Source organism: Notamacropus eugenii, chromosome 5 (genome assembly GCF_028372415.1).
Source record: "Notamacropus eugenii isolate mMacEug1 chromosome 5, mMacEug1.pri_v2, whole genome shotgun sequence".
Classification (NCBI taxonomy): Eukaryota; Metazoa; Chordata; class Mammalia; order Diprotodontia; family Macropodidae; genus Notamacropus; species Notamacropus eugenii.
Genome location: NC_092876.1, coordinates 114,812,973 through 114,835,027, shown reverse-complemented (window position 1 = coordinate 114,835,027; position 22,055 = coordinate 114,812,973). Strand labels below are relative to the sequence as shown.

Below are 22,055 nucleotides of genomic sequence, written 5' to 3'. Positions count from 1 at the left end.
GAACATGCCTCTGAGACTAATCAACTGCTTAAACACCTTTTCTTTTTCTGACAGCCACCAAGAACTTGTCTTACACCTTTCTAGGGAAAGTCCCCTCAACCTTCAATCACAGGTAGATTAGAGAGACTGAATACTGTTAACTCCCATTATGCCCAACGCAGGGGAGAGGTGGGGTTGGCAAGCCTTGCCCTGCATTCCTGCGACTATGATAAAGGTCCCTTTCTCCCCTCGAGCTACATGGTATCAATTCTGATAGGCAGCTGGGCATGCAGAAAGAACAGCAGACTTGGAAGCGGGAAGCTGAGATCTATCACTGAGGAGCTATACTAACGTAGGCAATCTTTTAACATACCTGGCAATTTCCTTGTCTGTAGAATGAAGAGATGATTTACTTTAAAAGTGGAACTCTGTTACTTCCCTTTCCAATAAATTGCAGTGGCTCCCTATTGCCTCTAGAATAAAACATGGATTCTGTTTGGCTTTGAAAGCTCTTCACTACTTGGTCTCAGGCTACCTCTCCAGCCTCATCATTAATTATTTCTCTTCTTGTTGTTGTGTTGTGTTTGTCCTTCGATTCCAAAGAAGACCATGCCATCAGAGAAATGATGACATGACTTGAACTTGACTTTGTTTTGAGTGAGGGAGGGCTATGCAAGGTTATCAGCCTCACTTTCTTCTCCTGAGCCAGTGTACTCTTTAGTTCAGAACTGGCCTCTTCCTTGTGCCTCATGCATGATAATCCATCTCCCATTTATGTGCCTTCTTTGCACTGGCTGCTTCCTATGCCTGGAATGTACTCCCTCTTCACCTGGTATTTAACTACCTTATATTTACTCTCTCTCTCTCTATGTATATATCTACATTTTGCCTTCCTTGATAGAAAATAAACTCTTCAAGGATCATTTCAATTTTTGTATTTGTATCTGCAGTGCCTAGCACAGGGACTATAACCTAGTTGGCATTTAATAAGGTAAGATTACAGAAAGAGCTAGTGCTCAACAGAATGCTTGTCACACAGTAGACTTAGGTTTAAAAAATTCCTGTTGGTTGGTTGATGGATTCTATGAGTTTAAAAGTCACATACCTAGTTAGTGCCAGAGCTAGAACTCAAGCTCACGTCTTGACTCCCAGTCCAGTGATCTTATCTCTCTACTTTATAGTCTTTTCTCTACAGCCAAATCCATCCAATTCAACAAAAATTTATTAAGCACCCATTATTTGTAAGGCACTGAGCTAAGTGCTGTAGAAAATTCTATGCTTCTATTGTAAGCTATGCCTATTATTGAAAAGGAGGTCAAATACAACTTTCTGTAACAGGGTTTAGAAAACATCAAGCATCCTCCCCCGATCCCAATTCCCCCACTGCCCCAGGTTTCTTGGGTTTCTTTCAAGGCTGTTTCCTTATGATTTTTCATGGCAAAGGAAGTCTGCAAACCCAAACGATTCCCCAACCCCCGCTTCATCTCACTTGCCAAATCAATGTGGTGGATTCAAGCTGAAAAACAAATGGACCTTCTGGTTTAGAAAAGTATTTATGGAACATAGCAACAGGCAGATTCACATCTTCTCATTTGGAGAGAGGGATCATTGTGAGTGAGCAGACTATAGCTCATGTGGGGAACACAGGGATAGGATTTGGGGGGCAAGTTCTTTTCCCTCCTTCAAGGTGACATTTAGAACCTAATTGCTGTTTATCTCTCTTTCACCCCTAAACTCAGTTAAGCCTAGGATAAAGAAATTTTGGAAAGGCTGATAGAAGGTGTCTTTTTGAACAAAATCTATTGGGAGTGGTATTGGCAAGAGATATTGGGGAAGTAATCACTGGTGACTAATATTGGGAATATACTGGAATTAGGGCTTGAGCTGATAGCATTAGCAAAAGCCCACAGCCCTTTTGGGCCACTGCCAAAGGATGTCAAGGGAAAGAGACAGCCAAAGGAACTCTGAGAACCTGACTTGTTAGTAATTATGTCAGCTGGGAGAGTATCCACAGGGTGTCATTACATGTAGAACTTTGTCTGGGATAAATGTTAGGTCCTTTGCATTTACAAGGACCTACTAGAGTGATTCTCCACTCATGATTTTAATTATTGGATTTTATATTTTTAGGATCCACTAGAGAAAATGTGTCAATTTTTTCTTTTTATTTCAGGTAGAAATGCACAACAATAATTTTTTCAAATGTGTTTCCTTTAAGTCAGACCGGTTTTTTTTTTTTTTGAGATGACTTTTATATAGTTGAGAGTTTAAGTAGTCATATCTGTGGTATTGCTGAATACTTTATGTAACATAAAGTTACTCACCCAACTCACACTATCACTGGCCAATTGGGTCCCCAGAGGGATGATTGTTACTATTCTCAAGGTTCTAGGGTCACTCTGTGGGTACCTATTCTCCAAAACACTAGTCTATAAGCCATCAACAATTCCCTTCCCCTTAACAATCAGTCAGTGTATTGAAGTAGATCTTGAGCAAAAGCATTTACTCAAGTAGCACAGCAAGAACAGTAATTACAAATAATTTTCCCCAGTACCAAAGGCACACTTTTCCTCGAGAGTCTAAGAGGAAGAAAGCGCGGGCAGGAACCCAAAGTACAATGGTAACAGGACATACATGTTTAAGGCAACTCTTAACTCAGGAACCACAGAATTTTATATTTTCTCTCTCACTAGACAGTCCTCACTGTTCATTATGGATCCCTCTCCTCTTTAGCTGGGCAGGCTATATTTTCTCTGCTGGACTGGTGTTCATCTGGGTTTGATCCTCCTAGGCATGATGACTCATTTGGATCTGTTGCTGGGTTGGGCTGGGCAGGTCACTTAGTGGTTGTTCTGGCTCCTCACCAGGTTCCACTGTTGTTGAATTAGCTTGGGCAGGCTGCTATATTGCTGAATAGTGCTGGGGAGGTCACTAGGGAGTGGCTACTAGATTATATTGGGCTGGCTACTTTGCTACTGGGCTTCCAGATACTGCTGCTGAACAGGTCAATGCCCTCAGTTCACTCCTTAATGGATAGCTATAGTTTTTAATTCACCTTTATCTACTGACTAGGCTGAAGGGTACTTAACTGTCTTTAGCTGGAGTGTGACAGGGATCTTTTCAGCTACTGCCAAGGTTACGTTGGACAGTGCACTTGTAAGTTTAATGCTTATTATTAACACTTCCCACTATCATTTTCTAAGTCTAGAAATCAACCAAACCCTCAAGTCAAGCCTTAATTTGCAACATTTTCCGGTTTCCAAGGTATTGAAGCTCACAATTGTACAATTAACTCTCCAGTACATCCCTAACTGGAGTTCTACAGGGTCTCTTTCAGCTAAGTTGTCAGCCCTTGGTTTTGTTGTTATTACTGTCCAGTCATTCAATTGTGTTTGACTCTTCCTAACCCCATGGAGCATATGCAGCATGTCAGGTCCTTCTACCCTCCACTATCTCAAAGTCAGTCCACGTTTATGTTCACTGTTTTCATGATACGATCTATCCATTTCACCCTCTGCCATTCCCTTTTACTTTTGCCTTCAATCTTTCCCAACATTATGTGGCCAAATCATTTAAGTTTCAGCTTCAGTATTTGATCTTCCAGTGAGTAGCCTGAATTAATTTCTTTAAGTATTAACTGATTTGACCTCATTGTGATTCAAGGGACTTTCAAAACTCTCCAGCACCACAATTTGAAAGTATTGATTCAATAGAACTCAGCTTTCTTAACAGTACTGCTCTCACAGCCATACATTGCTACTGGAAAAACCATAGCTTTGACTGTACAGACTTTTGTCAGCGAGGCAATATCTCTCCTTTTTAGTATGCTTTTAGTATGTCAGATTTGACAAAACCTTCCTTCCAAGAAGCAAGTGTCTTTTAATTTCATGGCTGCAGTTGCCATCTGCAGTGATCTTTGAGTCTAAGAATATAAAATATGACATTGCTTTCACTTCTTTTCCCTCTATTTGCCAGGAAGTAATGGGACCAGTTGTCAAGATCTTAGTTTTTTTGATGTTAAACTTCAAGCTAGCTTTTACATTCTCTTCTTTTACTCTCATGAAGAGGCTTCTTAATTCCTCTTCAGTTTCTGCCATCAGAGTAGTATTGTCTGCATATATGAGATTGTTTATTTCTCCTGGCAACCTTAATTCCAACTTTTGAGTCATTCGGTTTGGCATTTCACATCATATGTTCTGTATATAAATTAAATAAATAAAGTGACACTTTACAGCCTTTCTGTACTCCTTTTCTAATCTTAAACCAATTAGTTGTTCTATGTTTGGTTCTAATTCATTTCTTGACCTGCACACAGGTTCTTCAGGAGACAAACTAGATGATCTGGTACTCCCATCTCTTTGGGGACCTGACACATTTTCTGGAAATCTCTTGCTTTCTCCATAATCTAGTGAATATTGACAATTCGGTCTCTAGTTCCTCTACCTCTTAGAAAACCAGCCTATCTCTTAGGATGATCAGCATTTTTTTTTAAATCTCCTCTACTTCCTTGGGAATCTTCTGTATATGAGTGACTAGACACAACTGTATAAATATAGTCTGTAACTTGGAGGCTGGATTCATTGTCTTGCTGGCCACTTCATAAGCAATTTTGGTATATACGCAGGACTCGACAGTCTATTTTGCATCTGAATGTTTTCCTTTTTAACTTAACTTTTCAAAGTCTTAGTCTGTTAAACCACTGTAGACCTTCAGTTTTTACTGAAATCTCACTTAGACATCCTCCCTGCCATCTACCTCCTCCCCTTAGTAAGACACTTTCAGTGCAAATATGCAAATTTATTGCAAAATTTCAGTGCAAATACCTGCCAATAACTTGAGAGATACCAGGATATTTATTCTGACAGATGTTACCATTTCACAGAGCTCACATAGTTAAGACAGTTTAAGTACAAAAAACAGTGTGTCTTAAGCATAATCTTTACTACATACAATTACACATACACATAAAAGAGTTGACTATAATAGCCCAATATATAATTCAAGATGGAGAGCTGGGGACAGGGATTGGGAACCAGGAGCAAGAAACAGATCTGACAAAGTACTTTAGGAAAATTTGAGGAGAGAGAAAAAGCATGAACAGATTTTTTTTTGGTAGGGGGTGATGGAGTCATTTGAAAGTTTACAAAAGAGGTGACCCTTGAACTGAACCTTGAAGAAAGAAAGATTCTGAAATTCAGAGATGAGAAGGGAATATATTCCAGGTGTGGAGGAAGGCTTGTATGAAGTCACAAAGGTAGGAGATGGCAAGTTGAGTCCAGGGATCAGATAATAAATCCAAATAGCTAAAACATTCTTTATATATTTAGCACATTCATGGTCTATTAACAATAAGGGTCCTGAGTATCATTACCATTATTAGCATAAGATTCCATTGTTTGTGATTTCACTGGTATAGGGAATTCCTAGATGAAAACAATCTCTTAAGTTGACCACCTTTTCTTTAACTTATGGAGAGTTGTCTAGGGCACTGAGTTAAGTTAAGTGACTTGCCCAGGGTCATAGAGCCAGTATCTGTCAGAGGTGGAGTTTGAACACAGTTCTTCCTATTTCTGAGGCCTGTTCTCTATCCACAATACCACATTCACTGTCTCTCTATGATTATCATTATATGACTTGAGCTCAGTGCATTACGCATCTGTATCTGAGGATCAGCCTGACTGACTTTGGAAAAGTTCATCACCAAAAGGCTGACCCCAAGTAATGAATTATCAGGCTGTAATAATTTATGCAATCCTCTCCTCAGGCCTGGGATAGAAGGACTGAATCTGAGTCAACCAAGGGAAGACATTTTACAGATAAGATTAATGAGACTGCAGAAGATAAAATGACATACTCAAGGTTGCAAGGCTGGTAAATATCAGAGCTAGGTCTTTGGACTCCAAGTGTGGCCCTCTCCATTCTACCCCTCCAGGATGACTCCTCATTCTCAGATCAGCTAGTGTCACATGGGGTCTAATTGCTGTATCCCACCTCAAGGGTCTAGATAAGTCTAAGGATTCTGCCTGCTAGTTACCCAACCTTCCAGAACCCATCAAGAGCACCATAACCATGATTTCCTCCAGTTCTTCAGCAAGAACCCATGGTGTGGGTAGCAGGGGGTGACTTCAGAACACAAAGAATAAAGAAGAAAAATAGGAAGTCGGAAAAAGAGTAGTATGTAGGCAAATAAAAGAAAGGACTAGACGTGTAGGACACAGTGACTAGTGTGGTTCTCTGGGGAGGACCAGGTGAGCAACAGGCCGGATATTTTGAAGGACTGAAGTGAGTAATCAGGAAAGGACTCCTTTCCTTTCAACCCCTTGCCTCAGGAACTTAGTCATGGGACATCCTAGTGGGAAATCCCTTCCTCATGGGATTGTTGCCCCGTATATTTATTGTTTTAAACCTTCCTTGGTTTGGCAGGTAAAGTGGACTCAGAGTTTCAAGGCTGCTAAGGACAGATGTTTTTCCTCAAACAGGAAACCTATATAGGATTTTTTTTTCCTATGGCTTTTGAGTAGTTTTCTTTTCTTGTTACTTTAGGATGTTTTATGGAGGCACACATGCAGTCAGGTTATTAAGATGCTAAAAAAAAGGAAAACCAGGACAAAACACATATACATAATAAATGTGCCCCCCTCCCCCAGACTGAATGACCATGGGGTGGAAATCCCAAAATCAATTTCTCTCAGTGATATGGATTTTAGGAAGGCAATTTAATTCAATTCAATAGACTTTTAGAAATCATGTACTAAGCAGTGCCTAATGCACAGTATGTGTTTAATAAATGTTTATTGAATGACATTGACTGACTGTGCACACATATTATATTGGTATATCCTGGGTATAGAGAGAGGGAAGGAGGAGGGAGGGAGAGGGAGAGAGAGAGACAGAGAGAAAGAGAGAAGAGAGAGAGAGAAGAATGAAAAAAAGGAAGTATCCCTGACCTCAGGGAACTTACGGTCTACCTGGAGAAGGGGTAGGGAATATAGCAGGTATATAAATAGGCAATTATACTAAAATTTGAAGAGGAAGAGAACATGAGCATCTAGAATGTTTCAATGAAGACATGGACCTCAGCTGAGCCTTAAAAGAAGGTAGGAATTTTGAAAGGCATATGATGAAGGAGTGCATTCCAGGCATGGAGTAATGGCTTAAATGAATGCACAGAGGCAGAAGGTGATATCCTGATTTGGGGTAACAGCTAGTAGCTCAGTTTAGCCAGAATGTAGAGAGGTAACAGAGAGTAATATGAAATAAGACTGGACTGGTAAGTCAGATCCAAATTATTTAACAAATTCAATGCTAAGCTAAAGGAGTTTAACCTAGAGGTTGTTAGGAACTCACAGAAGGATTCTGAGCTGGGGAGGGACAGTCAGATGTGCACCTTAGGAAGGTTAATTTGGTGGCTATGTGGAGAATGGATTGGAGAGAGAAGAGACTGGAGGTTAGGCTCAATTAGGAGGCTATTTCAGTAGCCCAGGTGCAAGGTAATGAGGACCAGAAGCAGGGTGGTGGTTGTAGGAGCAGAGAGAAAGAGGATGGATATGAAATATAACATGGAGACAAGCCAAAGGCAGCTCAGCTGTGCCCTGCTTTATATGAGGGAGGTATTCCTAAGAAGGTGCATCCAGAGATGCTGCAAAGTGAATCATTATTTTGAATTACACTGGGTGAGGTGGAAACATGGAACTGTGCGGAAAGTAAAGTCCTTGGAATCTGGACACATGGGCTGAAGTCATGGCTCAGCCACTTTCTAAATATGTGATCTCAGGCAAGTCACCTTGCACTTTTGATATCAGTTTCCTTATCTGTAAAATGAGGCAGCTGGAGATCCCTCCTAGCCCTGTCTGTGATTCTAGCTCTCGCTATTTAAGGGAAGAGAAAGAAATAAGCATTTATAAAGCTCCTGCAGTTTGGAAAAGGGAATGGCAAACCAACCCCTCCAGTATATTTGCCAAGAAAATCTCAAATGGGGTCACGAAGCGTCAGACATAGCTGAAATGACTGAACAATCCGTGCCAGGTACTGTGCTAAGTGCTTTTTACAAATTTACCTCATTTGATCTTCTGAACAACTCTCAAAGGTAAATGCTATTATTATCTGTATTTTTACAGTTGAGGAAATTGAAACAAATAGAGGTTAAGTGACTTGCCTAGGATCACATAGCTACTAAGTATCTGAGGTTGAATTTGAACTCAAGTCTGTCTGATTCAAAGTCTAGAGCTCTCTCTCTACTGCACCACCAGTAGTCATGAATCCTTTTGGTAAGGGAATAATCTCCGTCATTCTGTTTTGACTACTTCGTGAGTTTGGATTTTAGTATATTGGCTTTTCTTAATATGGGACTCACGTGTATACATGAATGGGATGGGGAAAAACACTGAACATTTGCTTATTAAATAATTTTTGGGACTAAGCAAATCACCTCATTTATAAAGGTTAAGTTTTCTGCATGATAAAATGGAGTATCCTAATACCTTACTCTTTATAGATGAAGAAATTAAAGCTATCTATAGTCATATGAAAAATGCTCTAAATAACTATTGATTAGAGGAATGCAAATTAAAACAACTCTGAGGTATCACCTCATACCTATCATATTGACTAACATGATAAAACAGGAAAATGATAAATGTTGGAGAAGACGTGGGGAAATTGGAACGCTAATACATTGCTGGTGGAGCTGTGAACTGATCCCACCATTTTGGAGAGCAACCAGAAATTGTGCCCAAAGGGCTATGAAATGTGTATATCCTTTGACCCAGCAATACCACAAAGAGATCATAAAAATGAGAAAATGACCCACATGTATAAAAATATTTATAGCAGTTCTTTTTGTGGTGGCAAAGAATTGGAAACTGAGGGGATGCCCATCAACTGGAAAATGGCTGAACAAGCTGTGTGATATATGAATGCAATGGAATACTATTATGCTACAAGAAATGACAAACAAGCAGCCTTCAGAAAGACCTGGAAAGACTTACATGAACTGATGTTAAGTAAGCAAAACCAGGAGAAAATTATACATAGTAACAGCAACATTGTTCAATGACCAACTTTGATAGACATAACTCTTCTCAGCAATATGAGTATCGAAGACAATTCCAAAAGACTCAGGATGGAAAATGCTATCCACATGCAGAGAAAGCACAATGAAGTCTGAATGGAGATCAATGTATACTATTTTCTCTCTCTCTCTCTCTCTCATTTCTTCTTTCTCATGGTTTTCCCCTTTGGTTCTAATTCTTCTTTACAATATGAATAATGTGGAAATATGTATGATATTATTATACATGTATAGATTATATCAGATTCCATGCCATCTTGGGGAAGAAGGAGTGGAGGGAGGGAGAGAAAATTTTGAACTCAAAATCTTACAGAAGTGAATGTTAAAAACTAAAAAAAATTAAGTTAATAAAAAAAAAAATCTTGCTGTTTACCTCTCTTATATCCTCATAGGACCAGGAACAGAAGAATAAAGACAAGGATGAGTGCTTCTGAGACTCTCCACTCCTGCCGTCACCCATTCCTACCCAAACTATGTACACATTGAGTCTCAGCTCTCGAAGGAGCTCAGAGGTCATCTAGTCCAACCCATACCAGGGAAAGGATTTCCTTTCCTTATATAATGGGCCCATTCTCCATTAGTAGATCTCCAATAATGAGAAACCCATTACTTCCCCCAGGCATTCCATTCCACTTTTGTACAACTCTAATCTAGGTGGCACAGTAGATAGGGTACTGGGCCCACAGTCAAGAAGACTTACCTTCCTGGGTTCAAATACAGCCTCAGACACTTACTAGCTGTGTGACCCTGGGCAAGTCACTTAACTCTGTTTACCTCAGTTTCCTCATCTGTAAAATGAGCTGGAGAAGGAATGGCAAATCACTCTAGGATCTTTGCCAAGAAAACCCCAGATAGGGTTTCCCCCTTCCTTCAGAGCTGGAAAATGCATAGACTCAATTCAAACTGCTACCAAAGAAGCCGTGATCATGAGTAATTGGCTTGCCACATCTCAAAAATGTCTTTTTAATTTCTTTACTATAAGAAAATTACAACCTGATGATGTCACAATGTTCGTGCAGGCAGAAGTTGGTAAATACGTAGGAGGTCATGTGCATGTACTACTTTTTACAATTGGCAACAATAATAAGAATGCTAAATGGATTCAGAAAAGACTTGCTATGGAATGGGGAAAGTACTTACTAACTATACTAAACAAAAATCTCTCTGTACAAGATAGCATACAGTTCAGAAAGTTGGTGGAGGACACAGACTGGGTTGACTTAATGTGCTACAGAAATAACCAAACTAAAAAGATGTATGTTAAAGAAATTAATATGCAAGAATACGTAGTTAATTATTTTCTAACTAAGCAACGTCAATACCTAAATGAAACTGAATTTTATGCTAGAACAACTGATGCAGCAAATGTATTTGATTTTTTAGACTACCCAACTAGACTTAAAATTAAAGAGCAGATGGATAAGGTAATGCAAAAAGAAAATATAAATCCAAACACTGAAATAATAGAGCCGTAAGCTAAAAAAAATGAAGCTAGAAAAAACCAAAAAAGAACAGTCAATGACTTCAACCATTTGCAACCTATACAATAAAAGAATTGTTTCAATAGAGCACTGGATGGTTTCTGAACTTGAACAACCAGAAACAGCAGATCCATTCGAAGGAACCAGCATGCAACTACACACTGAGGACTTTGGATTCGGAACTGATGACTGGTGGTTGGATCAAGAAATGGAGCGTGCCTTTATATAAATGCCAAACATCAACAGACCCAGACAAGGTAAGCCAAGACTTCCATTTACTAACCATCTACCTCAAACTGCGCCAATCATTATAACACTAATAAATGTAACTCTCTGGCTTACAGGATACACCTTGCCAGGATACAAGTACATGGGACCAGGAAACACACTCGACCAAGGAGAACCAACTAACAAAAGTGATAAAGCTGCCAAACAACACGACGAACACTATCATCATCTTCAGACTGGGACGTAACCCTTATACATACTTCAACCAAGCTGATGCTGAATTTATCCAAAAAACTGAAAAAGCAAAAGACTGGGGTGGTTGGTTAGGAAGCAAAGCATTCAAACTGAAAAAACTTATAGCACCAGAACTGGCACCTGCAGCTAAAAAAGACAAAACAGACTTTAATCCACCAACCAACTCAAAAAAAAGACCTGCTCCAAAACACATTTTTGTAAACCTAGCAAAAAAAAGAAGAGTACTTGGACAAAAAGCCAGAGAAGAAATGTCAGACCAGTCACAAGAGAGCATGAAAGAAGACCTATTTACAACACCATCTGACAAACCAGCAGTAGCTGGTGGAGGAGGAGGAGCTGGAAAATCCACAGGAAACTACAACAACACAACTGAATGGAAATTTATTGGTGATGAAGTAATAATTACATGCAATGCTTCCAGATACATCATACTAAATGAAACAGAAAACTCAGACTACACTCTACAAATGACAGAAGACAAAACATCAGCTGGAGTAGGAGACACAGACAAATGTAGCAGCATGAAAGACTCAGGACATGCACAAATATTAACACCATGGTTTGTACTAGACCACAATGCCTGGGAAGTATGGATGTCACCAGCTGACTTTCAACACCTATCAATAACTTGCTCAACCATCCAACTAATTGACTTAGAACAAGAAATATTCAACATCAGCATAAAAACTGTGACAGAAACTGCAACAGTACCACCACAAACACAATACACTAATGACTTAACAGCCACAATCCTAATCACTGAAGACACAAACATCTTCCCTTGGAGTTGTGATGGATCTCTCCTAAGCACCCTAGGCTACAAATCATGGCAAACCAACAAACTCCATCAATTTGGATATTACTTCAACTACTTCTCAGACTTCACAGTAGCACCATCAACAAGTAGTGCTGGATACACAAACAAAGTAGACATACCAAAATTCAGCACAATTTTCATGACATTTGAGAACTCTATACCAACTGAAATATTAAGAACAGGAGATAGTTGGTACAGTGGAAAATATAAATTTAATTGCAACACAGTAAACCTAAGAAAAAACATACAAGATACCAGAAAAATAGGAAGCGCTCCAAGAATAGAACCAAACTTCACAGAAAATAAAAAAGCCAAAGTTTTAGAAGGTGGTAAAGGATAACAGGGAGTTAGAGCTGCAAGACCAGATGTAGGTTACTCAGAAGCATACAGAAAAAGAAATCACCAAGTAGGACACCTATTCCCAGAATATGTATTTCAAACAGGGAAAGGTGGACCAGCAGTGTGTGCTGGACCAGAGGGAGCTCAAAAAGTATGGGACTCTGTAAGCTCTAGTGGACATGAAACATACTGGATGGGAGATGGTAATGGAACTGTTAGAAGAGTTTATGATTATGCTCATGGAGCAAAAGATCCAAGCGACACCGATGCAGTAAATGCTTCTGGAAAAGCAACAGATGAAATATTCTGGATGGAAGGGCAAGCAACTGATACCAGAAATAGCTGGTGGCAAAGATACATTGGTGGTTTGTAACTGAGGGGCCAAAAGACCAAGTACCACAAAGAGCTGATGACTACAGAACCAACCGAACTAATCTCAACACATACTCAGACTTCTGTGCTATTGACACTCAAGGACCTGTACATCCATTTGGTCCAATCGTCGACAAAAAAGGACACTATGACAGACCAGCAAATCTCAAAACAATGGCACCATTTATCTGTGAAAACAATCCACCAGGACAAATATTTCTAAGATTAAGTCCACAATACACAAATCAACATGAAGATTACAGACAAAACAACCCAAGAATCACTATGTTTGCATCTTTCTACTGGAGAGGAAAACTAATAATAAAAGGAAAACTAAGAGGACTACAAAGCTTCAACCCAACACACACCATATATGAAATACTTGATCCAACCAACTGGAGACCAGACTACAGAGGTACAAAGTAGTACCAGACTACTAGCTCTGCCAGTACTACCAGCAAAACAAATACCATTCTATGCATATTAACAAATAAACTTACTTAGTTACTAACACACATGCTCATATAATCAAATAAAGCTTGCTAAGCATTAAAAAAAGATAAGTGTCAGAGTCCTTTTCTCTTGGTGAACCAACCAAGCAATATATATGTGTTGAATTAGAGGTGGGTGGGTGGGAATGCCATTCTCTGGCCTATATAAATGAACCCATCCACTACCTACCAACCAACTAGTTGTTTTTTTTTTTTACATCAAGCCTCAGAGGTCATCTAGTCCTGTCCCTTCATTTTACAGATGAGGAGACTGAGGCACAAGAAGATTAAGGGACTTGCTTAAAACATCAAAAAAGAAGAAGGCATTAGGGGGAGGATTTGAATCCAGGTCCTCTGATTCCAAACCAGTGCTCTTTCCAGTGTACCACACTGCCTCCCTTTCTGAGCCTTAGTTTCCTCACTGGTAAAATGAGGTTAAAAATAGCTATAGGACTTACCTCACAGACCTGATGTGATGATCAAAATGCACATAAAGAACTATATAAATTCAGCTATTATTATTATATGATGTGAACAGCTTTGGAATGGTGGTAGAGGGAGGTCAAGACTCTTAGCCTAAAATACTTCATTGGTTTAAAATCAAGATCCTCAAGGTAACCTAGTAGTCTTGAAAGCTAAATACAATTACACACACATAGACACATACACATACACACACACACACACACACACACACACACACTCATACATGTCTTCACTCACACCCAAACTCCCAAACATTTTCAGGAAGAACGTAATAGCTATGGTCTGGGAAAGAAAGTTCATACTCTAAAATCAGAGCTGGATGATTAGCCTCCATACTACAGAGCATTCCAACATTATTATTATTCCTTCTCCCCTTTACTCTTACCCTCAGTTCCCCTTCTCACTTTAAATTTCACACTTAAGAAGCTGTGGAACTGGGTCCCATAGCCTAGGTCAACTTTCTGTTTCCAGAGGAGGCTCAGGCTCTGCCTCTGCTCACCAAGAAGCTCTCCAGGAGTTCTATCCCATTTCTTACCTGCCTGCTCTACTTTGGGACTTATCCATCATGCCCCAGAAAGCTCATTTATCCTGTAAGATCGCATCAGCCTTGTTCTCCACCTCATCACCACCTTCTGCCCCTCTCATTGGAGGATGGAGTCATGAACTTCAAAACCTCCACTGAAGAAGGGAACTCAGCTCTGATCATCTCATTCCTCACCTGCTGCTCTGCTTTGAGACTTCTCTGAGTTTTCCACCATGCCCCCACACTGGGCACCTTCCTCACCTCCCCTCACCTCCCCCACACCCTCGGATTTTTCCTTTTGTGTGTTGTCTCTCTCCACTCCCCCCCATTAGACTAATAAGCTCCCTGAGGTCTGGGGCTATCTTTTTCCTCTTTTTGTATTCCTAGTGCTAGTGCCTGGCACAAGGCACAAGGTAGGTGCTTAATAAATGTCTCATGGGTGAGGTATGAAGGAGGGAGAAGGGGATTTTAAAAACAGAAATGTAGATCATAAATCCTAGGATTTAGAGTTGGAAGAGACCTTAGAGAGATCATTTAGTATATTTTTTTTTTCATTTTACAGATGAGGAAAGTGGGACCTAAATGACTTGCTCAAGGTCGCAGATTCAGAATTCTGAGCCATGGCTTCTGATTACAAATTTGATACACTTTCCATAGATTGTTCCAGCTGGAAGGGACTTCATATTTTCATATCCAACATGCTCTTATTAGGTGCCTACTGCGAGCTAAAGGGGTCTAATACAACCTGTTTATTTGACCAATGAGGAATCAAAGACCTAGAGAGACAAAGTGGGCGATTCAATGTCCCCAGATATATAGTGGCAGAGCCTGGGATAGAACCCAGTCCTTCTAACTCCTAGTGCAGACATTTTCTGCCAAACACACTGCCTCCCCTAGATCCTTAGCAATGACAGCCCAATTGTTCTCTTCTGTACTCCATCCTATGGCAAAAGCCTAAATGGCGCCGCTAACTCTTAGCCCACAGTGCCCATGTGCCAGCTGTGCCCCTGGCCCCTGAATTTCTCTCTATTTTTTAATATGGATAGTCACTGGACCTCAGTTGCTGAGTCCTTCAATATAACTGGCCACATTCAGAGATGTGGTATATTTTATTGAAAAAACATCCCTGCAGATGTCTTTATTGGCAAGGAAAAGAAGGCCAAATATCATCTCTTCTGAGTCAGAGTCACGGGGACGGAAACTGCTAACAGATGCAAAGCCACGGCTTGCCTAGAGCTGAGGGCAGCCAGCCTCAGGACAGATGCCTGAAGTTAATTAGGGCCAAAGCACCTGGAAACCTTTGCAGCTCCCACACCATCAGCTCCAAGCAGCCCTCCTGCGAACGTGTCAGTTTCCTCACCCTGACCACAGGGAAGCAGGGCTGTACAGGCCAGGATATTTTTTTGGGGGGTTCCTACTTGGTGGTTTTTTATGCCACTTCTTTAGCTCCTATAACCATATTGCTGAATTCGTTTTGTTAAGGGGGCCACACTAGCCCTGGGTGCAAGTATTGGGATTTAAGCAGCACTAGGAAGGTTCCTGTATCATCTCTCTCTTCCCACCTTTTCACAATAACTCCCCTACCATTTTTGTCCTGGTGTTTGGATTTCCTCCATTAGAAATTCATTCCTTTGGGAATGAAGTTGGAAGGCATCTCAAAGGTCATATAAGTCAATCTCCTCATTTCTTAAACCCTGGCCTTCACATTTTCCCCCTTCCCACCTCCTTGAGACTGATTTTCCTGAAAAAACAAGAAAGTTGTTGGTGGGTTTTTATTATGGTGTTGGGGATAGGAAGGGCAGAAGGGAAAGTGATTTTGGGATCTAGTTTAGGCCTAAGTGATAGGGGGAGAAGGGTAGCCATAGGTCAAATAGATACCTGGAGGTGGAGGAAAAGGGGGAGAAGAGGGATGGAGAGGGGGCATGTAGGAGGGGATTGGCTTCTATGGAGGACAAGTGTCTACAATATTGCTGAGTGCTAGCCCTGGTCAGGGTAACGATAAGACAGACTCATAGACCCTACTGTGCAAAAGACTATAATGAAAGCAAATGACCTAGACACCATTCCTTTGCAGAAAGATCCAATTGAGCCTTCAAGATTCAAAATTATTATTTTTTAATGGACTTGTTTCCTTAATATATTCTAGTTATTTCTCCCCTACACCCTGGGCATTGTTTTCACTGTTCTCCTGGATAGCCATATGTGACTAGGCACTATATAGTAGGCCCTGAAGATATAAAGATAAAAATATAAGTCATAGATCATAAGATCACAGGCCTAGAGCTGGAAGAGACCATATAGGCCATTTAGTTCAATACTCTCATTTTATAGATAAGAAAATTGAGGATCAGAAAAGTAAAGCAATTTATCCAAGATCACACAGATAGCGAAAGAGCCAGGATTTGAACTCATATCCTCTGACTCCAATTATAGTGCTCTTTCCACTGCACCATACCATTTTGTCCATTGGCACTGGATGTTATTTACCTATACACTGTGTGAATAACATCCAGACATGTCTACACCTTTCTTTCATACGTATCTGGCATCATTTCTTTAATCATTGTAGACCTTGAGAGGCATTCCGGATGGAGGGTCAGCCTCAGAGTCAGGAAGACCTGAGTTAAAGCCCCACCTCTACCATATACTAGCTCTGGTCAAGTCACTTATTCTCTCAGTGAACCAGATAACTCTAAGACCACAAGTTGTAAAGCAGGTACCTGTTCTCATACTCATCAGGTTCCTAGGTCCAACTATCCTCCAAAACACTACCCAAACTCAAATAAACCCAGCTATGAACATCATTTCTCTTAAAAGCCCTGAACATCATTCATCACTACCCTAAGTATCATTCATACCCTAGTTATCTTCCTCTATATTCTCCATGTGTCCCATTTAAATATCATTCTTCTGTATAAACCAAGATTCATTTTTTCATATAATTAAACTATTATTCTTATATACGCCTTTTGTATCATCCTTCTATCTATTCCATGATATCTTCATAGATTTGGAGATTATATTTCTCCATACACTCTGAGAATTTTCCTTCGCATGCCCTGGATACTTTATTCTCCTCCACTCTCCTTCCTACTTTACTAGGTGCTGTATGCTTGAGGTTGAGGTAACATATATACCCATCTACTTCTTTCCCATGTGCTGCTCCTCTTACCTCATTGTTAGTGCCAACATCTAGCAGAACTGGGAGGCAGTGCTGTGGGTTCACTCCACCACAAGCAGTATACAATGCAAGTTTGCCCACTGGGATGCCCATGCCATAGCAGCCCAGGTCTCCAAGGCCAAGGATGCGTTCTCCATCTGTTACCACCACAGCCTGAAAAACAAAATTCAAGCATGTTGAGTTTGGAAAAAGATCCTATCCTGGATGATACATTTATTTTATAAGCTATGACAAGTTAGATACTAAAACCAAATATTCTATGACTTTATTGGAATGTGAGAAGACTAAAGAATTTCATTAAATTTCCCCTTTAAAAAAAGTAACTCCATGATTCTTGGCTGACTGTTGAGGAATTCTACAGAAGAGAGATGACTACAATACACCTGGACTGCATTCTAAACCAGTGGTCCCCAGCAGATGCTGTAGGAACTGGTCAACTCAGTTGTGCCTAGTCAGTTTCATTTTGACAGATCTTTGGAGAGTACAATCAGACAGAGAGATACATGGAATGTTGGATTTTGGCTTGCCCTTCCCTCATATCCAGTTGGTTACCAGACCTATTGATTCCTTCATTGCAAATTCTCTCACAATCGCTGCTTCCTTTAATCCTGCTCCCACTACCCTACTTCAGGCCCTCATTAGCATCAGCCTGACAATTACTTCCTTCACAGTCTGCCTATCTCCACTCTCTTCCCCTTCAATCTGTTCTTCAAATCACTTTCTGAATTATCTTCCTTAAGCACAGTTCTGTTACTTTTTAGCTCAAAAACAAACCAACCAACCCACCCTTCTGGAGCTCTCTATTTCCCCAATTAAATTTTGAATTAATTGCCCTGGCCTTTGAAGAACTTCAGAATTCAGAATTTGATTCTATCTTTTGTTTTTAGACTCACCTCGTATTACTTCTCTCTACACATCTTACACCACCTCTACTCCAAACTGGAGTACTCTCTGTACTTCAAACATACTTTGAACCCTCAGCTTTGTGATTGTGTTCACACTGTTCCTAGAATGTTGTTTGTCCCTTTCCTTGTTGGCTTCCTACTCATCCTTTAAAGCTCAATTAAAACGCCATTACCTGTACCAAACCTTGCTTGAGCTCCCTCTGTCAGGAGTAGCCTTCCCCTCTGAACCCTAGACAGAACTTTGCCTATAACTCCCTAAAGCATATATTATAATATTGTACTTTATAGTGATCTATGTTTGGACTCTTATCCAAGCTTACAGAATAACCAGTAGAGAATTCCTCAAATGCTTCTGCATAGTAAGATCAAGTGCCTGAATTGTCATTATTGTCTTGGTGACAATTCAGGAGAGCAGTTAGGAATGATGGTGGGGTCTAAAGTATGACCCCCACTGGGGGTGTCGAGAAAAAGTGAAGATGTAAGTCATAGGAATGGAGGAGGTTGAAGAGCTAAGAGGCCATGATGTGAAAAAGATCATCAACGTGAATATAGAAGTCAGGGACAACGATGGCAAAGTTTGGCAGTCAGTCAACAATAATTTGTTAAGTGCTTACTATGGGCTACGTGCTGTGTTGGGGATACAAACAAAGGCATAAGATAATCCCCATCCTTACAGAGTTCAAGATCTAATGGGAGAGACAATACAGAAAAAGAAGCTGAAAAGCTGGGGAGAGTATCCTGTATGGGGGCATGATGTCCAGGAGAGTGCACACTGTGTGTGCCTTGTATACCCTCCTTAAATGGAGGCTTTGGAAGGAGTTCTCTCTTTCCCCCCTCTCCCTTCTCTGATCAAAGGGAGAGAGGCACCACAGTACACAAGGGTGTACTGACCAGGTATGAGATTCAGGGTTGATGTGATCTTGCAGGATTATGAGATTTCAGGAAAGCACTGATGAAGTTCAGAGAGGTATAGCCAGGTGGGAAATGATGATTTAGCATGGAAAGAGACACATGATCCAGGTAGTGAAAGGAAAGTATACTAAACTTTATACATTGTAGTCACAAGGTGTGACAATCACATAATCTCAGAATTTTAGAGTTGGAAAGGCTCTCATTGTCCCTCTAGTCCTGGGGTCTAGTACAACTGACTCACGTAAGGAATCTCCGCTACAATCCACTTCACAAATTTTCATCTGTCTGTCTTCTTGAGAACCTCCAGAGTGGGGCAGAGGGAACTTGCCATCTCTTAAGGCAACCCAATACACTTTGGGCTAACTGATTGTTAGGAAGCTTTTCTTGACACAAAAGCTGAATTGCCTCATTGAGCCTTCTATCCACTGCTCTTGGTTCTCCCCCTCATCACCCCTGTCCTGGGATGGAATACAGCCCATCTTATCTGTTTTTAATAGATTAGACTCTTTGGAGACAGCTCTTATGGTCTCTGTGAATCTTCTTTTTTCCAGACTTCCACAGTTCCTTCACTTGAGTCTCCCTATGACATCACCATCCCAGTTGTCCTCCTCTGGACACTCTACAGTTCCAGAACTGATCTTACTAGGATGGAGTGCAACAGAACTATGACCTCCTTATTCCTGGACACTGTGCCTCTCAATGCAGCTCAAGATTACCTTGGATGTTTTTGGCTGCCATATCACAGTGCTGACCCCTGTTGAGCTTGCTATCCACTAAAAATCCCAGATATTTTTCAGACCAACAGTTGTCTCAATCAAGCCTTCTCTATCTTGTACTTATGAAACTGACTTTTTGGACCCTAGAGTAAGACTTTACATTTATCCCTAATGAATTTTTTCTGACTGGATTCAGCCCAGTACTGTAGATTGATGAGATCTTTTTGAATTCTATCACTGTCACTCAGTGTGACAGTGCCATATGATTTATGCCATCTACAAATTTGATTGATAAAAATGCTAAATAGCATAGAGCCAAGCATAGATACTTGAGGCACTCCACTGCAGAACTTCGGCCAAGTCGATATTGAACCATTAATGACTATTCTTTGAGGCCATTCATTTCCCACAAGTTCCACGTCCATCGCATTACATTATCTTCTAGTTCATTATATTATAGGCTCCTAGAGGGCAGGGACTGTTTTTCTTTTTATTAATTGTATCCCCAGTGTTTAGCATAGTACCTGACACACAGTAAGTGCTTAATAAATGTTTACTGTTGGATGAGTCTACATCTTTTCCAGGTTTCCCACAAAAATAGTATAGTTTATCAAATACTTTGCTAAAATCTAGGGAAACAATATCCACAGCATTCCTTTGCTAGGCTAGTTTGGTAATCCTGTCAGAAATGGATATAAAGTTGGTCTGCTGTGCAGGATGGGTTCTTGATAGGGTCATGCTGATCACCTCTTTGCAAACCTCTTTCCCCATCCTCATTCTAGATGGTCTCTGTCTCTTCAATGATTCATTCTAGAATTTTCCTTGCAAACTGTTCGCAGCCTGTTATCCCCGCCTCCTTTTTTTAACCGGGACTTATGCTTTTCTCCAACACTATGGTACCTTTCCCATTTTCTATGATCTTTCAAATAGTACAAAGAAGCTCAGCAATCGTACTTTCCAGTTCTTTCAGTGCCCAAGAGGTCATCCATTTTGGCCAGGTGACTTGAATTTGTCAAAGATAACCTGATTGTATGAAATTCAAAGGAGGGGAGATTATTAAGTGATGCGGGCCGAATGAGCTTTGGGAAGTGGCACTGGGGGGCAAGGAGTAGAACATGAGACCTCTTCTTGGCTTGGTCAATCTGAAGGCATAAGGAGGAGGATAGATGTCTATCTTTTCATTGAGAATTTTAAATGTGCTTTATTACTTGTAAAGCACAGCTCACAAATGATCTCAACATTATATTTTTTTTTCCTTGGTGATGTTGGTATTTATCACTCTTTCACTCCTCAATCAAGCTAGGTGTTTCCACTTGCCCTGTCCTGAAGATCTCCATGGACTGGCCTTTTGGGGAAGGTCATACATGCTTCTAGACCTGAGGCAGACAGCTGCCCTAGTGATTAACACTGCCTGATTCTGACCTTGTTTCTTTTTTTTCCAGTCTTGTCTCTCACATGTTTCCTCTTGGTTCTAACCTCTCTGTCTGGTTTCTGGATTTGGATGCCTGCTTGAGGCCTTGTTATTGTCTGTTTCCCTGTTCATACTCTGCTAACTCAGGTTCTGACCCAAGGCTTTTCCTGATCTTACTGCCCTGGCTTGGAATGACCCAACCGTTGGTGACCTTCAGCTTGGCACTCATTCTTTGTATTTGTCTGACTAGTTCTTTTAGCCTGATCCTCCTTACTTGCTAGTGGCACAGTGATTGGCTCAGAATGAGGAAGACCTGGGTTCAAATTTGACCTCAGACACTTCCTAGCTAGGTGACCCTGGGTCTCTTAGCCCTGTTTGCTTCAGTTTCCTCATCTGTAAAATGAACCAGAGAAGGAAGTGGCAAACCAGTGTAGTATCCTTGCCAAGAAAACTCTGAATGGGATCCAGAAGAGTTGGACACAACTGAACAACTGCAACTACCACCACCTGACTTGCTGTCACTTCCCTGGTTGTAACTGCCTGCCTTCCATCTTCTCACTTTCTGTCTGGTATGGCAGCTGAAGAGCAATTTCTATTTATTCCTTCATACAGAGTTTGATAATTAAAATATTTTATACTCTCCGTAGGTTCATTTTGTTGGTACTCAATCTTTGGTTTTCCTGGGTAGCTAGATGGTACAGGGGATAGTCAGGAAGACCTTAGTTTGGACCCAGATTCAGACACTTACAAGCTGTGTAATCGTGGGCAGGTCACTCAACCTCTGTCTCCCTCAGTTTCCCCAACTATAAAATACAGATTATATTAATAGCAGCTTCCTTCCAGGGTTGTTATGAGGATCAAATGAGACATTTATAAAATGCTTAGCACA

General features: G+C 40.6%; 2 protein-coding genes across 3 annotated transcripts in view; one reads left to right on the top strand and one right to left on the bottom strand.

Annotated features, from left to right (window-relative positions):
* LOC140505058 (uncharacterized) overlaps positions 1 to 13,099 on the top strand; it is a 31,663-nt gene extending 18,564 nt beyond the window's left edge. Inside the window, exons 2-3 of the mRNA XM_072610621.1 lie at positions 10,617 to 10,787; positions 10,875 to 13,099. Of these exons, the coding sequence (XP_072466722.1) occupies positions 10,716 to 10,787; positions 10,875 to 12,170 (1,368 nt within the window). The 5' untranslated portion in view covers positions 10,617 to 10,715 and the 3' untranslated portion in view covers positions 12,171 to 13,099. The remainder of the gene's footprint in view (positions 1 to 10,616; positions 10,788 to 10,874) is intronic.
* Positions 1 to 22,055, bottom strand: part of ME3 (malic enzyme 3) — a 326,185-nt gene that overhangs the window by 86,585 nt on the left and 217,545 nt on the right. For both annotated transcript variants that reach the window (XM_072610619.1, XM_072610620.1), the window contains one exon: positions 17,214 to 17,375. In XM_072610619.1, the coding sequence (XP_072466720.1) occupies positions 17,214 to 17,375 (162 nt within the window). The remainder of the gene's footprint in view (positions 1 to 17,213; positions 17,376 to 22,055) is intronic.